The following is a 27279-nucleotide window of genomic DNA, read 5'->3' on the forward strand; positions in this document are numbered from 1 at the left end:
ACCTGACCATATGTTGCTGTAAATACCCGGATGTAAGTAAACATATTTAATAATATATACTGGTTGAATATGAATACACACGTGTTCAACAAACAAACCATGAATTATCGACTATTTTCTACGTAAAGGTTGATGCATCAGCCCGATGGTCATCGCCGCTTTCTTCGCCGCATCTAACGGGTTCGCTCCGTTATCTCCACCAGATTTCCCAGTCTCCTTGACAGCAGTCCCCGCCCCCACACTCCCCATGTCCCACTTCGACTTCCTCTTCTTAGCAGCATCAACAGCCGCTGCAATTGCTGGAGCAATTGCCGGCCGTTTCAACGCCGATCCGCTCACAAAATCCACTTGTGTTCTCTTGGCCTTCTCTTTCTCTTTCTTGTCGTACTGCTCCTTCTGCAAGCGTCCTAGAGCATCAAAATAACAATCCGAACCCCAATTTGTCTCGTCAAATGTGCGATGCTCAAAATTCGAGCCTAACTCGTCGAGTCCAAGGAAAGTGACAAGTTTTTCATAAAGACTTGGATTGCGGAAGTCTTTCCGTTTCTGTACGCTCTCGTTCAGTCGTATGTTTCTCTGTCTTTGCTTTTTCAATAAATTAGTTATCTTGGATTGTAACTCGGGTTTGCATTGTCTGGAAGGAGCCGGTGGTAGGTTCACGCGAGGTGGACGGTGGGATTTTGTCGGGATGTTGGTGGTTGGTGCCCCTGGGGGGAGGGGAGAGTCACTACTGAATGGGGATGTACCTTCGATGTCATCTTGAAATGGATAGAGAATGTGACTTGTGGGATGGTCGTTGGACTACAGAAAACATGTTGGTGTTACACAATGTGAAATGCAGAGTTTGAGAAGGTTTGACTTGTATGTCTCATTGTCTGTCGTGGCATTGATTTGTCAGTTTCCTGTCTGTCTGTCTGTCCTGCCCGTCTGTCCTGCCCATCATTTGTTAGCCTCATCCCCAGACTCACGTGAGCCTGGCAGTGTCCGGTTCCCGTATGACACTTTTAGCCTCCCATAAGTCTGGACTTTCACACACTTACTTCACTAAGTGTCACCCCACATGACTAAATACTACCTATAGTATGCCAAACTCAATTAGCTTATATCTATCTAATGTGTGACCCAGCAGATTGTATCACGCCCAAGCCTCCAAACAGCGCATGGTGACTCTGCAAGGTGAGTGTATTCCTACGTTACTGTCCTACTCGTGTAGACTGGTAAGCCTGCCAAGTCTAGTTACAGCGATTCGGACTTCACGTGTAGTTCACTCGTTGTTTTTGTTTGTGTAGACAAAGATGTCTTTTCCCCCTAAGATGGCCCCGGAGACTTCAAGTTTACCCTCCCGAAAGTCATCATAATTGTAAACACGAAGAGCAGACTGCAATTTCACGTCAATGTGTCTCTTGTTGCCATAATTGCGCGCATTACTGGTCTTTACAATAGAGTCTGCGCAATAGCAAGGGCTGTGCAGATAGCAGATGTGCAACAAAACGAGTGAACTACACGTGAAGTCCGGATTGCTGTAACTAGACTTGGCAGGCTCGCCAGTCTACACGAGTAGGACAATAACGTAGGAATACACTCACCTTTCCACATGCTGAAGTCGTCTTGAGAATTGGAGAGCGTGAACTTGGTGAATCACTCGTGGAAAGTCACCATGCGCTGCTTGGAGGCTTGACCGTGATACAATCTGCTGGCTCACACATTAGATAGATACAAGCTAATTGAGTTTGGCATACTATAGGTAGTATTTAGTCATGTGGGGTGTCAAGGCTATAACATCTTAAAATTAGTGGTGACTTTTAATTTGGTTAATAAAATATAATTAAAATTAAATTAATATTAATAAAATTATATTATTATAAAATAAGCAACTAAAATAACAACTAATATATTATTTTATTTATTTTATTAATAATATTGTAATTAAATATTTAATTAAATTTGCATATTTGATTTGAAATCAACTCACCACTTTTCCCGCCATTTCATCTTCACTCTCACTACCTGAATCATCGCCCTCCCGCGCGTAAGAGACCAATGACACAACGGGAGCAGCCTGTATCCGGGTCCTTACGAGCACATTCCTCAGCAATGACGTCGATGCGCTCGAACTGCGTTGGAATTGCACGAGACCTCCGGACGAGAGAATCGGACTCGCGCTGGCCGACGCGACTTCGGAATTGTCCGGTTCGCTGTCATCACTGAATTTTGCCTTCGAGTTCGCGTCCTCCTCGTCTGAGTCGCCGTGATAGGTCACAAGCTGTTTGGACACCTGACTGTAACTCATGCCACCCGACATAGGGACAAGAACGCAGAACAGAGTAGAAAAACACGCACACAATTGTACATACGGGACATGTGAAATGATATATCCCGGATATGAAATAAAAGGCGTGTGTTCTACACTTTAGCGTACACTTCTACAAGCTTCTGTAGTAGCAGGCTACATTAATTTTTTTGTCTATAGTAAAATGCTTGCATTTTTCCTCGACCTCGAATTAATATTAATTAAAGGTGCGTCAAGGTCGGACATGCGCACTGCATCGCTTTGATTGCACACTCAGTAACGTGCGCGCGAAGAGAGGACTGGGTACCTCCGAGTCTAGTAAGAGAACGACGACGATAGCGCATGCAATGAGCAGCAGCGAAGTGGACGAGAGTTGTAAAGTTTTGCAACGAAATTGTGGCCCAACCGGCAGATGGACGATTGCGTTGTTTCTATCGTTAGTTGTGGGCAATTTTGTGTTTAGCGGTTTTCTGTTGTGGAAGCTCAGTGTTCAGGAGAAAAGATTTGAGAAAAGCGTAGAGAAGTTGCAGTTGGACTTGCAGGAACTTCAAGTAGAAAAAGAGGAAATGAAGCAGGTTTATGAGACGTTGTCTGAGTATGGAGGAGAAAGAGGGAAGAGGTCGGAACAATCTCCCAGTCAGTCGTCACAAGTTACAATCAACATTGCACACGTATTTGGGTCATTCATCAAACAGATGTGCAAACCAGAATCAGCAATTTGTATACCAGGTCAACCAGGAAGAGACGGATTGCCAGGTTTGTCTGGAAAAGATGGTTTGCCAGGTAGAGATGGTTCAACTGGATTGCCAGGTTTGTCTGGAAAGGACGGTTCAATTGGATTGCCAGGAGCAGCTGGAATAAAAGGCGAGGCGGGAAGGAATGGTGAACCTGGCAGTAAGGGATTATCAGGTAAACAGGGTCCACGTGGAATAGCAGGTAGGAAAGGAGACATGGGAGTGAGTGGAGAGAAAGGAGAAAGAGGAGAGAGGGGAGTCAGTGGACTACAAGGAATTTTGGGTCCTCGAGGAGAAAAAGGAGAAGAAGGAGACAAAGGTGAACGAGGATATACTGGTTTTAAAGGAGAGAAAGGAGAGAGGGGAGTCGGTGGACTGCAAGGAATTTTGGGTCCTCGAGGAGAAAAAGGAGAAGAAGGAGACAAAGGTGAACGAGGATATACTGGTTTTAAAGGAGAGAAAGGAGAAAGAGGAGAGAGGGTAGTTGGTGGACTACAAGGAATTTTGGGTCCTCGAGGAGAAAAAGGAGAAGAAGGAGACAAAGGTGAACGAGGATATCCTGGTTTTAAAGGAGAGAAGGGTGGAAAGGGGGAGATTGGGTTACAAGGAGGAATAGGAATGAAAGGAAACAAAGGAATAAATGGAATGAAAGGAAAAGGGGACAAAGGGTATAGTCTCCCCAGTCAATGTTTATCAGGGAATCATCGTGTTTTAAATGAAACTTGGAGACAAACATCTGAGCATTATACTAAGACAACTTATCACTGTGATAGGACAGGTGATTCATACAATCAACATCGTTTCACACCAGGCTGGCATTCATTCAGTCCTACAATAGGTGGAGCTATGCCAGAGAAGTGCACATCTGGTCACTACTGTGCAACTCAAGCATCAGGATGGCTAAAAGGATCTCATCCAAATGTAATTGGTCAAAAAATTTCAAGAACAGTTTGCTTTAGTTGGAGCAGTAATTGTTGTGAATGGCAGACTAGTGTTGAAGTGATCAACTGTGGACAGTATTACATATACAACTTACCTAACACTCCAGCTTGCTATCTAGCTTACTGTGCTCGAGGACAGTGAAGAACAAGTTTCCTTTATCAAAACCATCACATGTACTTATCTTTCCATTTTTGTGTGTATCTATGCTTCTCTGACTAGACAAGTGTCTGCTAAGAATGATTGTTGTAACAGCTGCTTGTTGTGTAGGATTGCTGCATACAGTATGATGTGCTGCTAGATGGAAATTTTGTTATAAACATACACAGTTTGTGAGCAGAAATGTGGTTTGCTGTCTACAGTTAAGAACAATATTTACCGGTGTAGCAATAGATAAATTGTTATATGTTAGATCACGTGTAGTTACATTTAATTAAATTAAGGATTAACGTTTATACATAGTAACCAACAAAATATTTATAATAAAAAAATTTGGTTCATTAATTAATTATATATTTATTGCAATTAAATAATTAAATAAATGATAGATTTGTTTTGTACTTATCCTCAAATTTCAATTAACATGCTCACAACATAATAAATAATCAACAACAAAAATTACATAAAATCTGGGAATTGCTATTATCCGGGCATTTTAGTAATTTAAAAGTGGCTCGTTGATGTTCTAGCCTTTGTGACCGTCTTCCTCTGCCTTTCGTCAATGGAATCATTATATCAAAAAGCGAACAAGTGAACAACAAAACTAAATTCGTATTTCGTTTTATTCTTGCGACCTCAGATTTTTGTTTGTGTTTGCAGATTGTTGATGGAAGTTGAGAGTCACATATCATCTCTAGGGCACTCGTATTCGCCTCAACTTGAGCAGGAAATTGAGGGTAAATTAGAGGAGTTGTTCTCTGATATTCAGAGGTTGGAGCAGATGGTCGCTAAAGAACCACCTTCCAGGAAGCAGAGCGCCAAACTGTGAGATTTGTGGAATGAGAGGAGGGATGGTAGATGGGTAGATAGACAGACAGACAGACGGACGGACGGACAGACAGACAAACAGATGGACGTACATACGACAGACAGACAAACAGATGGTTTATTGGATATATATTATGTAAAGTGACATTGTCAATTGTAGAAAGCAAACCTTGCTTTAAAAATAGCTATTAGCCAGTTCTTAGAAGACTACATCCCTGTCCACACTGGCAACTGGATCGCGATAAACCCAATCCACATTAACAGGTGGTTTTGATCGATTAGTTGAATCCAATTAGAAATAGTGGGCGTTACCTCCATGTATGCTACGCTTGTAGTCCGAACATCTAACCCTCTTTAATTGTCTTTGTTCTTACTCACCTTATGTTGCTGTGTCAACTCTTTCACGAGCAAAGAACCCACACATACACATCGGTCATCAGTCACGTGACACTGAAAATGAGTTGGAAGTAGCGTTTTCCAAGTGCTGTGTGGACGCTCGCTATCCCGATTGGATCATGATCAGCAGGATTGCAATTCGATTGCAATCCATTCTGGTCTAGTGTGGACAGGGCTCTAGAGTCATAACAAGATTGGACATACACAGACAGACAGATGCATGAAGCATATCATAATGCATATGTACAGACAGATGGACAAACATGCTACAGACTGACAAACTATCTTACTAATGGACAAACAAGTTTACAGACTGACAAACAAGCTTACAGACTAATAATACGTAATATGTTTGTATACCATGTATGTAAACTTTGTCTAAAACATTTAAATGGGTTGCACAATTTGGTTGATTATTTGTGGTTCAATGAATTTGTTTGTTGTACAGACGAGTTGAACAATTGTCATATGATTGTCAGCATCTACATAGTACTCTTAGGACGTTCCAACAGAAACAGCGGCTCAACGTATGGAGATGTACACAATAAGGAGTAATTGAAATGTCGTGTTGGATGCAGCGTGATGTTGTGATAGGAAAAGGAAGAGCACGATAGGAATGAATTGTTGTCAAGGAGATTTACAGCAAATGTATGGATGTACACACACACACACACACACACACACACACACACACACACACACACACACACACACACACACACACACACACACACACACACACACACACACACTTGACTTGATGACAGATGCCAGTGTCTGCCACGCCGCCCATCTATGGAGAGAGCTGAAAGATGAGGTAGTTACTGTCTGCACTTATGTCTCTGTATGTCCTTGAGCCACCGCAAACGTCTTCCACATGTGCAAGACAGGGGAAGTTGACTGCTGTCTTTTTCTGAACAGCGTTTGCCATGATGACAGTTAAGCCGTTGGAATCCTGGCTTGGATTTGAAGCACCGTCCACATTGACTACAATGGCAGCAACAGCATGTCCTATCAGGCTCCGGTATCCGACTTGAGGTACAATCATTGGAGGCAAGTGATGATGACCGGATCAATAATAGAGTCGATGATGATGAAGAAGACACATTTAAACATTTATGTATTGCTAGTCCATCCCTACTTCTCAGCCACCGATGACACTTGGCACATTGCACTGCGCCTGGTTGTTCACACAGAGGCAGTTGGCGTTCCACAATCCACTTGTGCCGTTTCACACCTGAATGACTGCGAAAGGAGCGGCAATACACAGCACATGAAAAGGATCGTTCAGGAGAGGTACGTGTAACTTCATCCTGACGTGAAGCTCGCCATTCTAGACGCTGCTGTGCCAGGTGATACCAATTCTCTAGTTTAACTTCAAGTCAGTCTGGATCCTGTCTTCCCATCTGAGGCGGGGGTCTTGAGCTGGTCTAGAATGTGACAGCCACCCAAATAATAGTTTCTTTGGTAATCTGATTGCAGGCATTCGAGCAACATGTCCTAACCACTGAAGGCAGCGGCGACGAAGGACGTCAGACATCAGATTTACATCACCCCATTTTCGTTGAAGATCAGTATTGGTAGCATGTTGAAGCTCCTGGTCCCATCGAGTCACACACCTAAAAAATCCTAAATGTCAGGAGCTGCCTTTCAGAGGTCACACCCCAGCTGTAAAGCTGGGCCCTGTACATAGTCAGGGAATTCTGGGCGTGCGCTAGCAAAATCCTGGAGCCAGGCACTCGCAGGAGCACTGACTTATGAAGCCAACTGTAGTGTGAGCACCCGAAGTCTTACCAGGACCCCAGTGGCTGATGTCACGTCACAGCTGATGGCCGCTTAGGACCCCAGTCAATGACCAGGTACTCATTTATACTCCTGAGTCGAGAGAAGCAAATGTGTGTTAGTTTCTTGCTTAAAGCGACACTGTCAAGATTTGAGCGCACAAATGCGCATGCTTGTGCGCTCTAGGCGTGTCACACTTCGCGCGCAAACCTACATCGGGACTCCTAGGACAGCGTAATGGCGTTTCGTGACGATAGAACGCGTATTAGTGCATCAGACACGTCTGCTGACGAAGGAGCAGTGGTTATTCCGGTACGCAGACAATGGGACTTTTCGCTAGGATGTCTACAGCTAGGAGCCTACTATAGATGTCTTGCGACAGTTTAATAGTCTTCATAACACTTGTTGTGCACTTGCGGCGACGTCCTGCCCCTTGACGTGCACCTCCATGGCTTCTCTTCTGAGATACCGAAGTCATATCTGTGACAACTTCCGGGAATCTTGTCCATCACGTGCGGCTTGCAAAGGGCCCGTTTTCGCCGTAGAAAGTAACCGTTCGAAGTCGAAAACAAACGCTATACTTGCTCTATATTTACAAACCTTATACGACGTATCAAATCCATGCGCAATGACCTAGTCAAGTACGACGATATCGGCTGTCAGGCACTCAAAGCACGACAAAAGTCGATCTATTGCCAAAACGTGGCAGATAACGCAATATAACTACAGGTAAAATCGCACTTGCCAACGATTCCTCGTTTTGGAGAACTTGAAAAATTTCTACCTAAATTCAAGTTTGCGGGGGCGTTTAGACGCTAGGTATCCGAGGATAAAATCTTGACAGTGTCGCTTTAATTAAGGAAATTATGCGAGTCACACACACACACACACACACACACACACACACACACACACACACACACACACACACACACACACACACACACACACACACACACACACACACAACTTGATTTGTATTGTTTCTTGTGACTTGTGGATCTGTGCGATTTGATTTCTTGCCAGTCACATGATATGTGGATTAGATGCCAATGAAATCTCATCTTGCAGGAGACACCAATAGCTAAGTCTGACTCTCGATCATGTGTGACAGACAGCTGTTGGAAAGTTAATTTTTAGTGCATTGGGCTGATATTTAAAGCAGCTGTATTGACAGACAGACGGACATACATATTAACAGACAGACATCGAGCAGTTGTGATTGTGGCAAAGAACTGGACATCCAATGATACCATCTAATCACTTGTAAGACTGGGGGTGGTCCAGTGCACACTCACAACTCAATTGTGTCAGCATGGTCTAACTGCCTTTCTCAACTCAACTTGTCGCACAAACTAGAGCCACAATACGGGTATGTCAACAGTGACAAGAGGTCGGACATCCTCGTTTATGACCCAGATTTAGGTGCAGACATTGAATTAGATGTGTCGTTGGCTCATCCATGGTGTTTGGACTCAGTGAAGGCAGCCGCCAGAGAAGAAGGAGTAGCAGCAATGAAACGGGAGGAGAAGAAAGAGGCAAAATATAATTCTGAGCTGCTGCCAGAAGGTCCTGCCCATTGGTCATTCCTCTTGTTTTCCAACATTTTTGGCCGTTGGGGTGAACAAGCTGGCAAAGATTGCAAGAGATGATGAAGGAAAACGAAATGAGACCGACTTCAAGAACAAGTGGTGATCAATCATTTCAGTGACACTACAACGTTGCAATGCAAAACTCGTCTCGGACAAACTCATTAGCATAGCGAGATTAGAACGTCGAAATGTATTGTGCTCAGTGTAGTTTGTATGCTTCAGGACAGTAATGGTCTTGTTGTGTTAGTGTTAGGTTGCTCATGATGTAAACGTTTGATTTAAATGGAAAATATATGTATGGAGACAGATGGATGGACATACATACATACATCTGTGTGGAAAATATCAGACAATGTCCCACCAACTGTGTTGTTTGTCCGACCAGATACTATATCAGTGTTGGAGTGTTCCGACAAAACGTCTCCTCTTCTGCCTATGACAGTGTAAAGTCTGTCTCTCAGCACATGATGGGCTTTCCATTGATGTTAATTTCATAAGTATAGGTGCCTCCTAGTATGATTTATCTATAGAAAATCTCAGCTGGAAATTACTGTATACTACGTAGCTGTCCAGTAATGTCAACTTGTTGTTGTTGGCTCTCGCTTTGGGTCCAGAAGTTCATAATGCCCGTGTTTGTTTAGTAGGTGCTGCTATTCCAAATTGACTTTATTTGCAACACAACACTATGAGAAACACAGAAACACAGTACAGTACCCATAGACTACAGAATAACAAGCCAACATTCTAACATAGTGATGTTTCTTTTCCTAACAAGATGTAGATGCATCACGTTGGTAAAAACTTCCACGTAGCAAAACCCTGGAATGCAATTACAGCATTGAGATAATTGGTGGCATTTAGCACACATAACCATCCATATAGCTAACAATTGTCATATGATAACAGCTTATCAATAAATTATATGCAAAATGGCTGCAGTAGGGGTGGGACTTATTGATGAATGAATGTCCTACCTAGATTCAGTTTGTCCCAGCCAAAATAATTCCTTGTCTTCTACACTGCATACATGCATGCATACATACGGACATGTAATTATATATAATGTAAAAGTGACATCGTCAAGTGTAAAAAGCAAAGCTTGCTTTAAAAATGGCTACTAGCCAGGTCTTAGAAGACTAAGAGTCGGAACAAGATTGAACATACACAGACAGAGAGACATACATATTTACAGACAGACGAATGGATGAACAGACAAGCTGTTTCATATTTTCCAATCTGCAATGGAACATGTGGCCGTTTCCTCCATAGAACAACAGTATGGTGCAAACCTACTGCAACCACCAGACACTAATTATAAAAATTAAAAATATTTATAGATGGTATATAAGTGCACAACTAACAGTGTGTAAACAAAACACAGAAAGAAAGAAAAAACGAAGTCATCGTTACAGTTAGTAAACTTGACTCATACAGTGGAATGTTTGTTGCACCAGATTGCGAAAAACATATGAGAGATTGTCTTGCAGATCTAATGTAAGAGGATCTTAACTTGGATACAATTTTTCTATACAGTCCAAACTAAGGCTGTTTAACAGACCACAAAAGCCAATCTATATTGTATGGAGTCTAGAGATGTTTGTCCACCATCCACGTAGTGATCATCAAGCATATGTTCAGACAGACGGACAAACAAACTTACACACAGACAAACGAGCTCGACAGCCCGAGCAATCACCGGCCGTTTCAATGCCAATCCGATCACAAAATCTCTTGCATTCTTTTCGCCTTCCCTTTCTCTTTCTTGTCGTACTGCTCCTTCTGCAAGCGTCCTAGAGCATCAAAATAACAATCCCAACCCCAATTTGTCTTGGCAAACGTGCGATGCTCAAAATTCAAGGAAAGTGATGAGTTTTTTAAAAAAACTTGGATTGCGGAAGTCTTTCCGTTTCTGTACGCTCTCGTTCAGTCGTATGTTTCTCTGTCTTTGCTTTTTCAATAAATTAGTTATCTTGGATTGTAACTCGGGTTTGCATTGTCTGGAAAGAGCCAGTGGTAGGTTGATAGTCTCGCGTGGCCAGACGTTCGCGTGCGGGAGAAAAAGCTTGATAGTTCTCACCCCTCCCCTCCCGCACGAACGTCTGGCCACGCGAGACTAGTAGGTTGACGCGAGTTGGACAGTGGGATTTTGTCGGGTTGTCGGTGGTTGGTGCCCCTGGGGGGAGGGGAAAGTCGCTACTAAACAGGGATGTACCTTCGATGTCATCTTGAACTGGATAGAGAATGTGACTTGTGGGATGGTCGTTGGACTACAGAAAAACATGTTGGTGTTACACAATGTGAAATGCAGAGTTTGAGAAGGTTTGACTTGTATGTCTTGTTGTCTGTCCGTGGCATTGATTTGTCAGCTTCCTGTCTGCCTGTCTGTCCTGCCCATCATTTGTAGTGTTCAAATGTATTATCTAGTCTGGCTATCACAAATAAATTAATTTAATCTATACATTTATATAAATAAAATAAAATTAATATAAAATAGGCAACTAGACTAACAACTAATATATTAATTTATTTATTTTATTAATAATATTGTAATTGAATATTTAATTAAATTTGCTTATTTGCTTTAAAATCAACTCACCATTTTTCCGCCATTTCATCTTCACTCTCACTGCTTGGGTCATTGCCCTCCCGAAACTAAGAGACCAATGACACAATGGGAGCCGCCTGTATCCGGGTCCTTATGAGCACATTCCTCAGCAATGACGTCGAAGCACTCGAACTGTGATGGAACTGCACGAGACCTCCGGACAAGAGAATCAGACTCTCGCTGGCTGATGCGACTTCGGAATTGTCCGGTTCGCTGTCGTCACTGATTTTTGTCTTTGAGTTCACGTCCTCCTCGTCTGAGTCGCCGTGATAGGTCACAAGCTGGATGAGACATCTGGATAGATGAAGAGTCGTTTACAAACTACATTCAGTTCGTCACAATCCAAACTCACACAATCACAAACAGACAAATACACGAAGACAGACTCACTCAAATCGACAGACAGACTTACTCAAATCGACAGACACAGGCAGACACACAGACATACAAATACACAAACAGAAAAACACACAGACAGACATACTCACACTCAAATGGACAGACACATAGACAGACAGACAGGCATACTCATACTCAGATGGACAGATATACAGACAGACAGACTCACACACATATGGACAAACACATAAACAGACAGACAGACAAACAGACAGACAGACAAACACAGAGACATATTCACACTCAGATGGACAGACATGTAGACAGACACACAGAAGGACAAAGTCACACTCAGATGAACAGACACATGGACAGACACATAAACAGACACATAAACAGACACACAAACAAACACCTGAAAACATCACAGCTTTGCTCTGATGTGCTACGCGAGTTGTACCAAACTCACTGACCAAAACGAGTGACCAACAAAAAAGAAACAGTCAAACAGACCAACAGTAAACTACACAGTAAGTACTTTGACTTCTGAGAGCACACCGGTGGTTGAAACACTGAAATCCAAGTATGCAATCATCTCTGGTGTTGGTGCACAATAAAACTTGTCAAGCTTCCTCTTCTGTGGATCCTCCGTCTCAAGAATAGGTGGGAGAGACTTCACGTCGAGTGTGCTGGTAGCCTCTTTTGTCCTCAGCAGTTTGGTGATACGTTGAATTGTTAGAATGGCAACTGACTTGCTGACTTTGACGATCATTTTGACTGCTGGTAATGTTGTTGCGATGTTCAATGGAGATAGAGGTCGCACGGGAACGGGAACGAGACCAACAAGAAGGCAGCCATAGAAAGCAACAACAAGCTCAATACCTAGAGAAGAGGAAAGACATTGAAATATCTACACTCATATATGCACACACACACACACACACACACACACACACACACACACACACACACACACACACACACACACACACACACACACACACACACACACACACACACCAACAGACAGACAGACAGAGAGACAAACAGACAGACCAACAGACACACACACACGTGCGTGCGTACACACAATGACACACGTACACAGACACGCACACACGTACACACACACATGTACACACACACACGCACACATTTCATTCAGTAACGTAAAGAGTACATGATCTGGAGTCATTTGTGCTCGCCAACAAAGCACCTCAGACAAAAACTGATATCTTCCTGCACCATCTCTGTCGTCAGCCATCGGTTCCATTGGCCTCCCTTCAGCCAATGCAGGCTTCACACCCGTCACAATGTCCCCAATCATATGAGCAGCACCACTAACATCTAATAACACAAAACACATCATAACAACTGACATACACAAACTGTTGCCTCTATTCATCCATCTGTCTGTCTGTCTGTCCGTCTGTCCTTCTGTCTGATTGCCTGTCCATTCGTCAGTCTGTCTGTCCGTTTGTCAGTCCATCTGTCCTACAATGAATCGGAACAGTTTACAGAAGTTGCTGTGTAGTACGAGAAGTCATAGTAGCTACAAGACCATGTGCAAACCAAGTTGGGGATACTGGAGTCGCACCAACTCATGCTACCCGACATAGCGACAAGAACACAGAATAGAGTACAAAAACATGCACACAAACTTGCATACGGGATATGTTTAAGTTGTACCCCGGATATTGTGAGTACGTCATGTGTACAGTTTTCTTGAACTTCTACAAGTTTCTTTTCTAGCAGGCTACATCGTCCTAATTATTTTTTATCTACAGTAAAATGTTTGCATTTTTCTTCGACCTTCAACTAATATTACTGTTGCGTCACGATCGGACATGCGCACTGCATCGCTTTGTTTCTTTGTTTGCACACTCAGTAACGTGCGCGCGAAGAGAGGACTGGGTACCTACGAGTCTAGTAAGAGCACAACGACGATAGCGCATGCAATGAGCAGCAGCGAAGTGGACGAGAGTTGTAAAGTTTTGCAAGGAAATTGTGGCCCAAGCGGCAGATGGACGATTGCGTTGTTTCTATCGTTAGTTGTGGGCAATTTTGTGTTTAGCGGTTTTCTGTTGTGGAAGCTCAGTGTTCAGGAGAAAAGATTTGAGAAAAGCGTAGAGAAGTTGCAGTTGGACTTGCAGGAACTTCAAGTAGAAAAAGAGGAAATGAAGCAGGTTTATGAGACGTTGTCTGAGTATGGAGGAGAAAGAGGGAAGAGGTCGGAAGAATCTCCCAGTCAGTCGTCACAAGTTACAATCAACATTGCACACGTATTTGGGTCATTCATCAAACAGATGTGCAAACCAGAATCAGCAATTTGTATACCAGGTCAACCAGGAAGAGACGGATTGCCAGGTTTGTCAGGAAAAGATGGTGTACCAGGTAGAGATGGATTGCCGGGAAAGGACGGTCCAATTGGATTGCCAGGTCTACCAGGTAGAGACGGTCGTACAGGATTGCCAGGTCAAGTGGGAAGGAATGGTGAACCTGGCAGTAAGGGATTATCAGGTAAACAGGGTCCACGTGGAATAGCAGGTAGGAAAGGAGACACGGGAGTGAGTGGAGAGAAAGGAGAAAGAGGAGAGAGGGGAGTCGGTGGACTGCAAGGAATTGTGGGTCCTCGAGGAGAAAAAGGAGAAGAAGGAGACAAAGGTGAACGAGGATATACTGGTTTTAAAGGAGAGAAGGGTGGAAAGGGGGAGATTGGGTTACAAGGAGGAAGAGGAATGAAAGGAAACAAAGGGGATGAGCAGGATTTACATCAATTGTTTAATCTCCCCAGTCAATGTTTACCAGGGAATCATCGTGTTTTAAATGAAACTTGGAGACAAACATCTGAGCATTATTCTAAGACAACTCTTCACTGTGATAAGACAGGTAGTTCACAAAATCAACATGGTTTTACACCAGGCTGGCATTCATTCAGTCCTACAATAGGTGGAGCTATGCCAGAGAATTGCACATCTCATTACTACTGTGGAACTCTTGCATCAGGATGGTTAAAAGGATCTCACCCAAATGTAATTGGTCAAAAAATTTCAAGAACAGTTTGCTTTAGTCTTGCTGGCAGTTGTTGTTGGAGTCAGACTAGTGTTGAAGTGATCAACTGTGGACAGTATTACATATACAACTTATCTAACACTCCAGATTGTGCTCTAGCTTACTGTGCTCGAGGACAGTGAAGAGCAAGTTTCCTTTATCAAAACCATCACATGTACTTATCTTTCCATTTTTGTGTGTATCTATGCTTCTCTGACTAGACAAGTGTCTGCTAAGAATGATTGTTGTAACAGCTGCTTGTTGTGTAGGATTGCTGCATACAGTATGATGTGCTGCTAGATGGAAATTTTGTTCTAAACATACACAGTTTGTGAGCAGAAATGTGGTTTGCTGTCTACAGTTAACAACAATATTTACTGGTGTAGCAATAGGTAAAATGTTATATGTTAGATCACGTGTAGTTACATTTAATGAAATTTACCGCCATGGGTTTGGTTCAAGTCCTCGTGTCTGGGTGACCGGAAATGGCCCATCGAAGCACGACTGATACCTTACTATACACTCAGTGAGTAAGGATTAACTGTTATACATAGTAACCAACAAAATATTTATAAAAAATGAAATTTGATTAATTAATTATATATTTATTGCAATTTAAATAAATAAATAAATTATATATTTATTACAATTTAAATAAATAAATTAATTATATATTTATTACAATTTAAAGAAATAAATTAATTATATATTTATTGCAATTTAAATGAATAAATAAATTATATATTTATTGCAATTTAAATGAATAAATTAATTATATATTTATTGCAATTTAAATAAATAAATTAATTATATATTTATTGCAATTTAAATGAATAAATTAATTATATATTTATTGCAATTTAAATAATTGACAATATTAGTTATTTATTATTGTTTACTTATCTTTTATTACCTTTTATTTTGTAATTTACACTTATCCTCAAATTTTTATTTACATGCTTACAACATTATAATATAATCAACATAGCAAACGTTAAATGATTTTTAGAGACTTAATTATCCGGGCATTTTACAAATTTTATAACCCGTACTGCCAACATGACGCGTTGATTTTCTAGCCTTTGTGATCGTCTCCCTTTGCCTTTCGTCAATGGAATCATTATATCAAAAAGCGAACAAGTAAACAACAAAACTAATTTCGTATTTCGTTTTATTCTTGCGACCTCAGATTTTTGTTTGTGTTTGCAGATTGTTGATGGAAGTTGAGAGTCACATATAATCTCTAGGGCACTCGTATTCGCCTCAACTTGAGCAGGAAATTGAGGGTAAATTAGAGGAGTTGTTCTCTGATATTCAGAGGTTGGAGCAGATGGTCGCTAAAGAACCACCTTCCAGGAAGCAGAGCGCCAAACTGTGAGATTTGTGGAATGAGAGGAGGGATGGTAGATGGGTAGATAGACAGACAGATGTGGTGTTATACTGTTTGTATTTATTCTACTCAACACACTAGAACTCAACACACTACGAAGACACAATAGTTACGCATGCGTGTCAATACGCTATTAATAGAGTCACTCCACATCTCCCCTTACAGGTCGAGTTTCATCGGCCTCTTTATTTGACAACCAGTCTGGCTTCTCGTTTGTGGCCTGGTTGGTGTTGTTTGACCAGTTTCCGTATTCTGGGGACTTCCGATTTCAGGTGAAGTGCCAAACTTTGGGATGGCTTTCAAATGTCCTCTATTTCTCCTCACCTCCCCTTTGTCTGTTTTGATGACATAGGATCGTGGAGTGTGGCCTGGACCAACGATTGTCCCTTGAGCTGGCTCTTTACCTGACGTTATCCAGACTTCCGTGTCCTTTTGTAATTGGGGCAGGTCTTTAGCTCGATGTCTGGAGTCAAAGTTCTTCTTCTGTTTACTTTTGAAAAAATTATCTGCTTCACGAAAATTCCTCAGGTAATCCCAGTGTGGGGTGAGTTGTGCTGTCGACTGTGGCATCGTTGTTCTCAATCGTCTTCCCATGAGCAATTCTGAAGGACTGAGAGTGCACCAAGGCAGTGGCGTGGATCTGTAAGCCAGTAGCCCGAGATGTGGGTCCTCCGCCTTTGTCAGTAGCTGTTTGATGGATTTGACCATCCGCTCCACGAGTCCGTTGCTCTGCGGGTACCTAGGGCTGCTGGTTATCATGACAAATCCATAAGCCTTGGCGAACTCTTTGGTTTCCCGAGCGATGTACTGAGGTCCGTTGTCACTCCTGAGAATATCAGGGATGCCGTGACGGGCAAAAACAGATTTCAAGGCTTGAATTACTGCTAAGGCTGTGGTGGACGTCAACTTGATAAGCTCTGGATATCTTGAGAAGTAGTCAATGACAACAAGATAATGAGCTCCATTTAACTCCATCAAGTCCGTTCCCACAACTTGCCAAGGAAAATCTGGTAACTGAGAAGTCATGAGTGGTTCAGTTCCTTGTGGATTCTCTTTTGCACATGTGGGGCATTGTTGCACCAATTGATATATCTGTTGTGTTATCCCCGGCCACCAGACGGAGGTGTGTGCTCTCTGTCTGCAACGAACTATGCCCTGATGACCCTCATGAATTTTGGTCAGGACATCTTTTCTGAGTTCGTCAGGAATCACTACACGGTTGTTGTATAGTAGTAGGTGGTTGTGTACCGTCAGTAGCGATCTTACTCTCCAAAACGGGATTAGAGAAGTTTCCTCAGGACATTTGTCGGGCCATTGTGACTGACTGTACTGCATCACTTGGGCACACGTGGCATTTCTAGCTTGTGCTTCTCGGTACGTTTGTAGTCTGTCCGTTGTAGTTGGTAAATTAGCAACTACCTCATTGATGAAGGTCTCAACATCGTCCTGTAGAGAATCCTCCGTGATCTGTTCTTGTAGGGGTGCTCTTGACAACGTGTCAGCTGTATAAAGCAGTTTCCCAGGTACATGTTCAATTGTGAAGTCGTATCTCGCCAAACGAAGTCTAAAACGAACAATTCTTGGCGGTAACCTGTCCAAGTGCTTAGTGCTAAGCAAAGGAACTAACGGCTTGTGGTCGGTCTCGATATGAAATTTGCGACCAAGTACGTAATCTTGAAACTTATCGCAAGCCCATGTTAATGACAGAGCTTCCTTTTCAATTTGCGCGTAGCGCTTCTCAGTATCTGTCATGGACCGTGATGCGTATGCTATCGGCTTCCATTTATCTCCGGCTTCTTGAAGAAGTACCGCGCCTAGACCGTGTGATGACGCGTCAGCGGATACTTTCACCTTCTTCTGCGGATTGTACAGCTCCAGGACAGTAGGACGAGTCAATTCATCCTTGATTCTTGTGAATGCTTGCTCTTGTGGATGTTCCCATAACCATGAGCATCTCGTACTCAACAGCTCTCTCAAAGGTTGACTTATCTCTGAAAGATGTGGTGAAAATTTTCCCAATTGGTTTGCCATCCCCATGAAGCGGCGCAATTCTGATACGTTCTTGGGCTGTTCTAGGTCTTGGATAGCTTTCAGCCGGGCTGGATCCGCTCTAAGACCTTTGCCATCGATAATGTGACCAAGAAATTTGACGGTGTGTACCCCAAACTCACATTTGGCCTTATTTAGAGTTGCTCCTGCTGCTTGCAGTCGTTGTAAGACCGAAGTCAGTCGGTCGTCGTGTTCCGTTTGACTTGTTCCGAATATGAGAACATCGTCCATGTGACATAATACTCCAGGTAGTCCCGAAAGAATCTTGCTCATTCGCCGTTGGAAAAGCTCGGGCGCACTAGCGATGCCGAATGGTAACTTGTTGAAGCAGTACCGTCCGTGAGGAGTGACAAAGGTAGTCAGTAGCCTAGATTCCACCTCTAGAGGTATCTGCCAAAACCCACTATTAGCATCGATTTTACTAAACGTTGTGGCTCCCGCCAATTGAGCAAGTGTGTCGTCCACTTTGGGTATGGGGTAAATCTCTCGTAGTACATTCTCGTTGAGGGGTTTCATATCTACGCAAATCCTGACGTCTCCTGTCTTTTTCCTGACTACAACCATACCAGCGCACCATTCTGTAGGGTCTTCCACTTGTGAGATGACGCCAATCTTTTCCATTCGATCTAGTTCTTCTTTGACTTGTTGTCTGAGAGAGATTGGAACATTCCGGGGTGTGTACAGCGCATAGGGCTTGGCTCCCTCTCTAAGCTTGATTTTGTATGGATCACCAAGATTACCCAGTCCCTGAAAAACTTTGGGAAATCGGTCTGGTATGGTGGTTCCTACACTGGTCGCTTGTATCCTGTGGACAAGTTGTAACGATGTGATAGCCGGTAACCCCAGTAAATTGGTTTTCAATCCCTGGACAACGAAGATAGTCTCCTCTGATGTCTTGTTATTCACTGATAGTGTACTTGTGAATTGTCCCAATGTCCGAAGAGCTGTAGATGTTGGTCCATACAAAGCTTTGGACGGTTTCTGCAACTTTGGCATTTCTAACACTCTATGTGCCTCTTCTGTGATCACTGTCACCTCGGCCCCCGTATCTAACTTGAATGTTAGCTCTTTGCCTCCTACTGAAATTTTGGAAGACCATGTGATCCTTTTGGATACATTCACTGGAAATACATAGGCCCCGTCTCGACTCTCACTGTCCACATTTTCGATTGTCTTCGAGAAACATTGAGCTCCAAAGTGACCCTTTCGGTTACACTTTGAACACCTGGCTTGTCTTGCTGGACAGTAGGCTTCTTTAGCATGATATCTTCCGCAGCGCTTACATTGGTGTCGCGCGGGTGGGGTTGCCGACTTTGACCGTCCGCCGCCAAACTGGTGTCTGCTTGCTTGCGATTTGCCACCTGTGGTGCCGCTTTTACCGCCTGCTGTGCCGCTTTTAGCGCCGTTTCGCACTTGCTCTATGACAATTGGATGGTCCTTGCTGCCGTCACCTTGCAGATGTTTATGCTGTTCTTTCACGGCTTCTCTCTGTCTTGTAGATCGTTTGACCTTCTCCAACGTAAGCTCAGCATCACACTGTAGACGTTCTGATAGCGCCTGGTCTCTTATTCAGACGACAATTCTGTCCCTCAGCATTTCCTGTTGCAAACTTCCGTATTCGCATGTCTCGACCAGTTCGTACAAAGCGGTGATATACTGCTCGATAGACTCTCCCTCTAACTGATTTCGTCGATTGAAGCGCGCTCTCTCGTAGATCACGTTGCGACGTATGCGGAAAAATTCTTCGAATTTAGCAATCACCTCATCGTACTTCTTTTTGTTGTCTTCCGTGATGTTGGTGGAAGTTAGGACTCCCTCTGCGTCCTCTCCCATGCAGTAGAGTAACGTGGACACTTGACGTACTTCGTCCGCGTCTGCCAGGCCTGAGGCGATTCGAAACTGTGTGAATCTTCTCTTCCACCTCGGCCAGTCGTCTGGCTGCCGAAAGTTGAAAGGACCTGGTGGTTCGAGTCGTATGAGTCCCACTCCTGTCGCCATGTGGTGTTATACTGTTTGTATTTATTCTACTCAACACGCTAGAACTCAACACACTACGAAGACACAATAGTTACGCATGCGTGTCAATACGCTATTAATAGAGTCACTCCACAACAGACAGACGGACAGACAGACAGACAGACAGACAGATAGACAGACAAACAGATGGACATACATATTGTGGTAACTCTAGACGTGTGTTCCATTGTACATACTGCCCCATATGTGGAGTGAGCTGAAAGACGAGGTAGTTACTGTGTGCACGTATGTCTCTGTATGTCCTCGAGCCACCGCAAACGTCTTTCACATGTGCAAGACATGTACAGGGGAAGTTGACTGCTGTCTTTTTCTGAACAGCGTTTGCCACGATGACAGTTATGCCGTTGGAATCCTGGCTTGGATTTGAAGCATCGTCCACATTGACTACAATGGCAGCAACAGCATGTCCTATCAGGCTCTGGTATCCGACTTGAGGTACAATCAGTGGAGGCAAGTGATGATGACCGGATCGATAATAGAGTCGATGATGATGACATAGTCAAACAAGAAGAAGAAGACACATTTAAACATTTATGTATTGCCAGTCCACCCCTACTTCTCAGCCACCGATGACACTTGGCACATTGCACTGCGTCTGGTTGTTCACACAGAGGCAGTTGGCATTCCACAATCCACTTGTGTCGTTTCATACCTGAATGACTCCAAAAGGAGCGACAACACACAGCACATGAAAAGGATCGTTCAGTAGAGGTACGTGTAACTTCACATCCTGACATGAAGCTCACCATTCTGGACATTGCTGTGCCAGGTGATACGAATTCTCTAGTTTTAACAACTTCAAGTCAGTCTGGATCCTGTCTTTCCATCTGAGGCGGAGCGGAGCCCCTGAGCTGGTCTAGAATGTGACAGCCACCCAAATAATAGTTTCTTTGGTAATCTGATTGCAGGTATTTGAGCAACATGTCCTAACCACTGAAGGCGTCGACGACGAAGGACGTCAGACATCAGACTTACATCGCCTCATCTTTGTTGAAAATCAGTATTGGTAGTATGTTGAAGCTCCTGGTCCCATCGAGTCACACATCTAAAAAATCCTAAACATCACTCAAAGGTCACGCCCCAGCTGTTAAGCTGGGCCCTTTAATTTGCGCTACTCAGGTAACTCTGGGCCTGCGCTACCAAACTCCTGGAGCGGGGCCAGGCACTCGCAGAAGCACCGACTTGTGAAGCCAACTGTGGTGTGAGCACCCGAAGTCTCACCAGGACCCCAGTGGCTGATGTCACGTCGACATCACAGCCGATGGCCGCTTAGAACCCCAGTCAATGACCAGGTACTCATTTATACTCCTGAGTTGAGAGAAGCAAATGTGTGTTAGTTTCTTGCTTAAGGAAATTATGCAAGTCACACACACACACACACACACACACACACACACACACACACACACACACACACACACACACACACACACACACACACACACACACACACACACACACACACACACACACACACACACACACACACACACACACACACACACACACACACACACACACACACACACACACACACACACACACACACACACACACACACACACACACACACACACACACACACACACACACACACACACACACACACACACACACACACACACACACACACACACACACACACACACACACACACACACACACACACACACCACACACACACACACACACACACACACACACACACACACACACACACACACACACACACACACACACACACACACACACACTTGATTTGTATGGTTTTCTTGTGACTTGTGGATCTGTGAGATTTGATTTGTTGCCAGTCACATGATATGTGGATTAGATGCCAATGGAATCTCATCTTGCAGGAGACACCAATAGCTAAGTCTGACTCTTGATCATGTGTAACAAAGCTGTTGGAATGTTAATTCTTAGTGCATTGGGCTGAAATTTAAAGCAGCTGTATTGACAGACAGACAGACAGACAGACAGACAGACAACACACAGACATACAGATAGCCAGACAGACAGACAGATAACATCCTCAATCGACAAGACAGGCTGCACGTGTCAGGTCTCTGCTAGGCGGAGGGGCAGGAGCATGGTTTAATAGCATTCCAACCTCATAAAAGTTTGCGCTTAACTCTAAAAGTGACTATTGTCTAGCAACAAGATTGCGGTTGGGGTGTGATGTACTTGCTTCTGTTGTTGAGAAATATGAGTATGGAAGAAATATTGATAGGGAAGGGTTTCACCTATTGACATGTAAGTCTGGTGGAGGGCCCATTTGGTCCCACAACTCCATTGTTAGTGTCTGGTGTGATTATCTGCAAGAGGTGAATACAACTTATCGAAGAGAGCCTAGAGATCTGTATGACGGCACGAATTCATGTCCTGACATCGTAGCATTTGATTCTAAAAACGGCAGAGATCTTGAATTAGATATATCTGTTGCTCATCCGTGGAATGCTGACATACTACTTAGAGCAGCTGAAGAAGACAGAGAAGCAGCACGAATGAGAGAAATGGTAAAATTGCAGAAATATGGAAAGGAAGTAGACATATTTGGAAATGGCTCAAACTGGGTGACCTCTAGTGTTTGAACATTATGGGAGATGGGGTGAGCACCCCATCAAGTTTCTTTGTCACCTGTCTGAACTGTCTGTGGATGAATACGACTGCAAGAACAGCACGGAATTCAAGTCTCTCTGGCGTCAAGCTTTTTCTGTAGCTCTACAGCGATGTAATGCCCCTGGTGCTGTCAAGAAAACTGTGTAGACTTGCTAGAACTAGTAAATTAGATTTAGACTCTTATTACAAACAATTGGTACAGTAGTTCATTAATTGCTTTGCTGTCGCTGGACAATATTTAGCCTGTACTAGCAGTTGCAATATGCAAATATATTTATTGACAGACATACAGACAGAGAGCGGGCACAAGTTTGTCAAGAGATCAATCAACCCACAGAATGCCATCGAGCAGTTGTTGTAATTGTGGCAAGAAACTGGACATCCAAAGATACCATCTAATCACTTGTAAGACTGGGGGTGGTCCAGTGCACACTCACAACTCAATTGTGTCAGTCGTGCTGCTCCTGGGAATAAACCCCATACTCTACACACACACACACACACACACACACACACACACACACACACACACACACACACACACACACACACACACTTGACTACAGCTGCCAGTGTCTGGCCACGCTGCCCCCTAGATGGGGAGAGCTGAAAGACGAGGTAGTTACTGTCTGCACTTTTATCTCTGTATGTCCTTGAGCCACTGGAAACGTCTTCCACATGTGCAAGACACGGGAAGTTGACTGCTGTCTTTTCTGAACAGCGTTTGCCACGATGACAGTTATGACGTTGGAATCCTGGCCTGGATTTGAAGCACCGTCTACATTGACTACAATGGCAGCAATAGCATGTCCTATCAGGCTCCAGTATCCGACTTGAGGTACAATCAGTGGAAGCAAGTGATGATGACTGGATCGATGATAAAGTTGATGATGTTGACATGTTGATGTTGACATCACAGCTGATGGCCGCTTAGGACCCCTGTCAATGACCAGATACTCATTTATACTCCTTAGTTGAGAGAAGCAAATGTGTGTTAGTTTCTTGCTTAAGGAAATTATGCGAGTCACACACACACACACACACACACACACACACACACACACACACACACACACACACACACACACACACACACACACACACACACACACACACTTGATTTGTATTCTTTTCTTGTGACTTGTGGATCTGTGAGATTTGATTTGTTGCCAGTCACATGATATGTGGATTAGATGCCGATGAAATCTCATCTTGCAGGAGACGGCAATAACTAAGTCTGACTCTCGATCATGTGTGACGGACAGTTGTTGGAATGTTAATTCTTAGTGCATTGGGCTGATATTTAAAGCAGCTGTATTGACAGACAGACAAACAGACAGACGGACAGACAGACACACAGACAGACGGACATACATATTTACAGACAGACATTGAGCAGTTGTAATTGTGACAAGGAACTGGACATCCAAGGATACCATCTAATCACTTGTAAGACTGGGGGTGGTCCAGTGCACACTCACAACTCAATTGTGTCAGCATGGTCTAACTGCCTTTTTCAACTCAACTTGCCACACAAACCAGAGCCACAATACCGGTATGTCAACAGTGACAAGAGGTCGGACATCCTCGTTTTTTACCCAGATTCAGGTGCAGACGTTGAATTAGATGTGTCGTTGGCTCATCCATGGTGTTTGGACTCGGTGAAGGCAGCCTCCAGAGAAGAAGGAGTAGCAGCAATGAAACGGGAGGAGAAGAAAGAGGCAAAGTATAATTCTGAGCTGCAGCCAGAAGGGTCCTGCCCATTGGTCATTCCTCTTGTTTTCCAACATTTTGGCCATTGGGGTGAACAAGCTGGCAAAGAGTGCAAGAGATGATGAAGGAAAACGAAATTAATACTCGTATTAATACTCGACAAACCGTATTGTGTCGATGACCTTGGACTTTCATCAGACCATCCAAACGACCACAAATGAAAATAAGACCTCCCTAATATCATACACACAATTTGGTTAGTTGGATGTTCAAATCATCTCAGACAAGTGATCTGTTTCAATGAATGTCAATAAGTAATTAATTAAAAATAAATTGTTACATTTAATTAGTTAAACAAAAAACATAAACAAACGAAAACAAACAAAAAAATAATTAATTAATAATTTGATTGAGTGTGTGACAAGTGATGTGTGTGTGTGTGTGTGTGTGTGTGTGTGTGTGTGTGTGTGTGTGTGTGTGTGTGTGTGTGTCACACGTTTCACATACTCCACCAATCCTTTCAAACCAACTCACCCCTCCAAGAAATCCAAGCAATCCCGTTTGAACATACAAACTCATCGAATGCGGCTGGCCATTTGAAGCTAGCCATTGAACCTATTACCACAATCACAATCCATCCCAACGTCTCACAATCACCAGATCAGTACACATACCTTGAACACATTCGTTGACTTTCCAGCCAGACCCCAATAGCTTGTTCCCGTGTATTGTGAACTCACGCAGAGCTCCCCGACTTCGTCTGTTTGGCACAAATAGGGAGGACCTTCCAGCTTCACTATGGCAACTTTTGCTGCAAGTGACATGGAAGGAGTTAGTATGGCTAGATATAGAAGAGACTAGAGAAGGTATTGAACATGCAATAAATGCAGATGGATTGTAACTGCACGACTTGACATGTAGACAGACAGATAAACAGAGACAGACAAACAGTCAGACAGACAAGCAAACGAACGGACAGACAGACAGACAGACTGACGGACAGACAGACAAACAAGCAAACAAACCTAAAGACATCCAAATGAATAAAACATTATATTTTTTCGTTCTTGCAAGCAACAAACCAATTACATCGATTACCTCCTGGAAGTACTGTGCCACAGTCTTGTAAAGTCAGAGACGACATCGAGTTCTCCTCTTCTACTCGAACGACTCCATAACTGAGTCCTGTGATCGACATGATGCCACGACCAGTTGCTGTTGAGCCAGGCAGACCAGGTCTACAGAAACGTTCAATTAAAATGGAACACAAACGTAAGTATTCTTGTTCAGTAACATTGCATCACCTTACTCACCCTGTCTGTCTGTCTATTTGTTCCAACTGTGCATAGTAATGTAATCATGTTTCTATGTTTTTCGACTCTGTTATTCAGTAATAAATCAATAATTCCGCATTTTGTCGTTTCATGACGTCACATTCTCGGGAGCCTAACACGCCCCCCTTGATTGACAATCCCTGGGTCCGCCACTGACGATTCCGAGTGAAAACTGTTGCCGCCGCCTAAAAACATCAAAACTGTGAACGACTCGTCACTATGACGACCGCCGTTTCGGCACGAAACGAAGTCGTAGAACGGTAGGACGACGCGCAGCACACGAATACGGCCGTCCGCGCGTCGATTCTCGACAAACGCCTCCGTCAGTGAATTCACTCATCGACCAGCGCGCCATGGCTACGCACCTACCAACGCCCTCGTTGCGACAATGATGCGCACAAGCGTCGTACCAGATTGGTATGGCTCTAGTAGCTTTGCTTTCCTCTTTTCGTAGCCTTTCTGTGTGATATCGCCTGTAAAGAGGACACTGGATTGACTACTGTGTGAGGTATGTGTGTGACTTGCCTTCTTCGAGTTCAAGTTCGAGATCTGCGAGCTTCTGGTGGACTTCTGGGGGCAGGCTGGAGTAGTCCATGATATGGGCAACTGGGATCAATGGTACAATACGCACCCCCAGCTAAATGGGGTGCGTATTCTTCTAGCCTCTATGATACAAAGCGCACCATAGCTAGCTAGCAAGCTATTTACATACCAGCAAACAAAAGTGATATACAATATATCCTGTACACGCCTACTTTATGAAACATTACACCCTTATCCGGGATAAGAAGCAATTCTGCAGATTGTCGCGCCAAATTGCAGGTTGATCAGTAGTCCGTTCAGGTTTATGTAGTAGATCAGCAGTCCAACGAGTTTATGTGGAGGGAGAGGTATGGCAAAACAAGGCAGCAAGCTTTACAAAACAACGTTGCTGACTTAGCAGCGCGATACCCGATACCGCAGTAACCTCACTGACATTCCTAGCATTGTCTCACTTCTTGACTCAGTAGAGTTAGGTAGAGTTTATAGTTTAGTTGAACCGTTCCAGCATAGCCTAGCTACTTTGTAATTCTGTAAACTTTGCACAACAAGAAATATTCTCATACTCTAGACTCTGCGCGCTGACAAGAGTGTAATGTTTCATAAAGTAGGCGTGTGCAGGATATATTGTATATCACTTTTGTTTTTGCTGGTATGTAAATAGTAGGGCGCTCGTTGTATCATAGAGGCTAGAAGAATACGCACCCCATTTAGCTGGGGGTGTGTATTGTACCATTGATCCGGCAACTGTTTGGCGTTGCCTGTTGGTCGTTAGTGCTTTCGGTGTTCACTCGAAATCGGGGAGAAAAATCATAGAAAGATACACCACAACTAGAGGTGGTACCCGTAGCTATCATCCCGTGTGCCTCGCGCGTCCGACAG

At 43.6% G+C, this 27279-nt stretch overlaps 8 protein-coding genes and 1 long non-coding RNA gene across 16 annotated transcripts in view; 4 read left to right on the plus strand and 5 right to left on the minus strand.

Moving 5' to 3' along the window:
- The window catches only part of LOC134193600 (SAP30-binding protein-like), a 2440-nt gene extending 85 nt beyond the window's left edge, over nt 1–2355 (minus strand). The window contains exons 1-2 of the mRNA XM_062662433.1: nt 1973–2355; nt 1–801 (exon numbers count right to left, since the gene is read on the minus strand). The exon at nt 1–801 is cut by the window's left edge and continues 85 nt beyond it. Of these exons, the coding sequence (XP_062518417.1) occupies nt 112–801; nt 1973–2302 (1020 nt within the window). The 5' untranslated portion in view covers nt 2303–2355 and the 3' untranslated portion in view covers nt 1–111. The remainder of the gene's footprint in view (nt 802–1972) is intronic.
- A 240-nt stretch (nt 2356–2595) lies between these two features.
- On the plus strand, nt 2596–4335 carry LOC134194216 (collagen alpha-1(XXI) chain-like). The gene is made up of 2 exons (XM_062663142.1): nt 2596–3046; nt 3101–4335. Exons 1-2 carry the CDS (start codon nt 2638–2640, stop codon nt 4105–4107), a joined length of 1416 nt encoding a protein of 471 aa, XP_062519126.1. The 5' UTR covers nt 2596–2637; the 3' UTR covers nt 4108–4335.
- Nucleotides 4336–4564: 229 nt separating this feature from the next.
- Nucleotides 4565–9028, plus strand: LOC134193784 (Golgi SNAP receptor complex member 2-like). The gene is made up of 5 exons (XM_062662617.1): nt 4565–4713; nt 4783–4947; nt 5795–5873; nt 5941–5994; nt 8175–9028. Exons 1-5 carry the CDS (start codon nt 4685–4687, stop codon nt 8214–8216), a joined length of 369 nt encoding a protein of 122 aa, XP_062518601.1. The 5' UTR covers nt 4565–4684; the 3' UTR covers nt 8217–9028.
- Nucleotides 6076–6982, minus strand: LOC134194312 (oocyte zinc finger protein XlCOF7.1-like; the record flags this gene model as incomplete). Its single annotated transcript, XM_062663240.1, has 2 exons — nt 6076–6666; nt 6723–6982. Coding segments are annotated over 2 exons (759 nt in total), but the record flags the coding sequence as incomplete, so codon positions are not given.
- A 160-nt stretch (nt 9029–9188) lies between the features above and the next one.
- On the minus strand, nt 9189–13338 carry LOC134193783 (uncharacterized). 4 transcript variants are annotated; one of them, XM_062662615.1, is made up of 7 exons: nt 12845–13333; nt 12203–12546; nt 11317–11619; nt 10933–10987; nt 10381–10510; nt 9470–9539; nt 9189–9403 (listed from the first exon to the last, which is right to left on the minus strand). In XM_062662615.1, exons 3-7 carry the CDS (start codon nt 11328–11330, stop codon nt 9358–9360), a joined length of 315 nt encoding a protein of 104 aa, XP_062518599.1. In that variant the 5' UTR covers nt 11331–11619; nt 12203–12546; nt 12845–13333; the 3' UTR covers nt 9189–9357. The 4 variants fall into 4 exon arrangements, 1 of the variants encoding a protein (XP_062518599.1); XR_009972106.1 differs by lacking the exon at nt 10381–10510 and having other exon boundaries at nt 12817–13332; XR_009972107.1 differs by lacking the exons at nt 10381–10510; nt 10933–10987 and having other exon boundaries at nt 12223–12546; nt 12817–13338.
- Nucleotides 13339–13396: 58 nt separating this feature from the next.
- LOC134193782 (collagen alpha-1(XVII) chain-like) lies at nt 13397–15057 on the plus strand. Its single transcript, XM_062662614.1, has one exon. It carries the CDS (start codon nt 13512–13514, stop codon nt 14856–14858), a length of 1347 nt encoding a protein of 448 aa, XP_062518598.1. The 5' UTR covers nt 13397–13511; the 3' UTR covers nt 14859–15057.
- A 711-nt stretch (nt 15058–15768) lies between these two features.
- Nucleotides 15769–23101, plus strand: LOC134193836 (uncharacterized). 2 transcript variants are annotated; one of them, XR_009972110.1, is made up of 3 exons: nt 15769–15855; nt 15925–16089; nt 22346–23101. It is a non-coding gene; the product is annotated as an uncharacterized LOC134193836 (long non-coding RNA). The 2 variants fall into 2 exon arrangements; XR_009972109.1 differs by having other exon boundaries at nt 15825–16089.
- Nucleotides 16153–20152, minus strand: LOC134194313 (uncharacterized protein K02A2.6-like). Its single transcript, XM_062663241.1, has 2 exons — nt 19730–20152; nt 16153–19663 (listed from the first exon to the last, which is right to left on the minus strand). The coding sequence occupies exons 1-2, from the start codon at nt 20150–20152 to the stop codon at nt 16265–16267; spliced, it is 3822 nt and encodes a 1273-aa protein (XP_062519225.1). The 3' UTR covers nt 16153–16264.
- Nucleotides 23102–23716: 615 nt separating the features above from the next.
- LOC134194145 (disco-interacting protein 2 homolog C-like) lies at nt 23717–26563 on the minus strand. Of its 4 annotated transcripts, XM_062663051.1 has the most exons (7): nt 26268–26563; nt 25837–26042; nt 25622–25761; nt 25198–25334; nt 25058–25138; nt 24689–24757; nt 23717–24622 (listed from the first exon to the last, which is right to left on the minus strand). In XM_062663051.1, exons 2-7 carry the CDS (start codon nt 25882–25884, stop codon nt 24450–24452), a joined length of 648 nt encoding a protein of 215 aa, XP_062519035.1. In that variant the 5' UTR covers nt 25885–26042; nt 26268–26563; the 3' UTR covers nt 23717–24449. The 4 variants fall into 4 exon arrangements, with proteins under 4 accessions (XP_062519035.1, XP_062519037.1, XP_062519038.1 ...); XM_062663053.1 differs by having other exon boundaries at nt 23717–24757; XM_062663054.1 differs by having other exon boundaries at nt 25622–26042.
- Nucleotides 26564–27279: the final 716 nt, after the last annotated feature.

Source organism: Corticium candelabrum, chromosome 18 (assembly GCF_963422355.1).
Source record: "Corticium candelabrum chromosome 18, ooCorCand1.1, whole genome shotgun sequence".
Lineage (NCBI taxonomy): Eukaryota > Metazoa > Porifera > Homoscleromorpha > Homosclerophorida > Plakinidae > Corticium > Corticium candelabrum.

Excerpts from the sequence above, each read along its gene's own strand:
- LOC134194216 (XM_062663142.1), top strand. The coding sequence starts at position 2,638 with ATGAGCAGCAGCGAAGTGGACGAGAGTTGTAAAGTTTTGCAACGAAAT. Across the intron at positions 3,047-3,100 it reads AGGAAGAGACGGATTGCCAG|GTTTGTCTGGAAAGGACGGT; the intron begins GTTTGTCTGGAA and ends CTGGATTGCCAG.
- LOC134193784 (XM_062662617.1), top strand. The coding sequence starts at position 4,685 with ATGGAATCATTATATCAAAAAGCGAACAA. Across the intron at positions 5,874-5,940 it reads AACAGAAACAGCGGCTCAAC|GAAAAGGAAGAGCACGATAG; the intron begins GTATGGAGATGT and ends ATGTTGTGATAG. Across the intron at positions 5,995-8,174 it reads CAAGGAGATTTACAGCAAAT|ATGCCAATGAAATCTCATCT; the intron begins GTATGGATGTAC and ends TATGTGGATTAG.
- LOC134193783 (XM_062662615.1), bottom strand. Across the intron at positions 9,540-10,380 it reads TCGAGCTCGTTTGTCTGTGT|GGTTTTGCTACGTGGAAGTT; the intron begins GTAAGTTTGTTT and ends ATTGCATTCCAG. Across the intron at positions 9,404-9,469 it reads AGGAAAAGAAACATCACTAT|TGTTGTGTTGCAAATAAAGT; the intron begins GTTAGAATGTTG and ends TGTTTCTCATAG.
- LOC134193782 (XM_062662614.1), top strand. The coding sequence starts at position 13,512 with ATGCGCACTGCATCGCTTTGTTTCTTTGTTTGCACACTCAGTAACGTG.
- LOC134194313 (XM_062663241.1), bottom strand. The coding sequence starts at position 20,152 with ATGGCGACAGGAGTGGGACTCATACGACTCGAACCACCAGGTCCTTTC. Across the intron at positions 19,664-19,729 it reads TGCTGAGGGACAGAATTGTC|GTCAAACGATCTACAAGACA; the intron begins GTCTGAATAAGA and ends ACGTTGGAGAAG.
- LOC134194145 (XM_062663051.1), bottom strand. The coding sequence starts at position 25,884 with ATGATTACATTACTATGCACAGTTGGAACAAATAGACAGACAGACAGG. Across the intron at positions 24,758-25,057 it reads TGCTTGGATTTCTTGGAGGG|GGAGGTCTTATTTTCATTTG; the intron begins GTGAGTTGGTTT and ends GTATGATATTAG. Across the intron at positions 24,623-24,688 it reads AAGGTCATCGACACAATACG|CTTGTTCACCCCAATGGCCA; the intron begins GTTTGTCGAGTA and ends ACTCTTTGCCAG.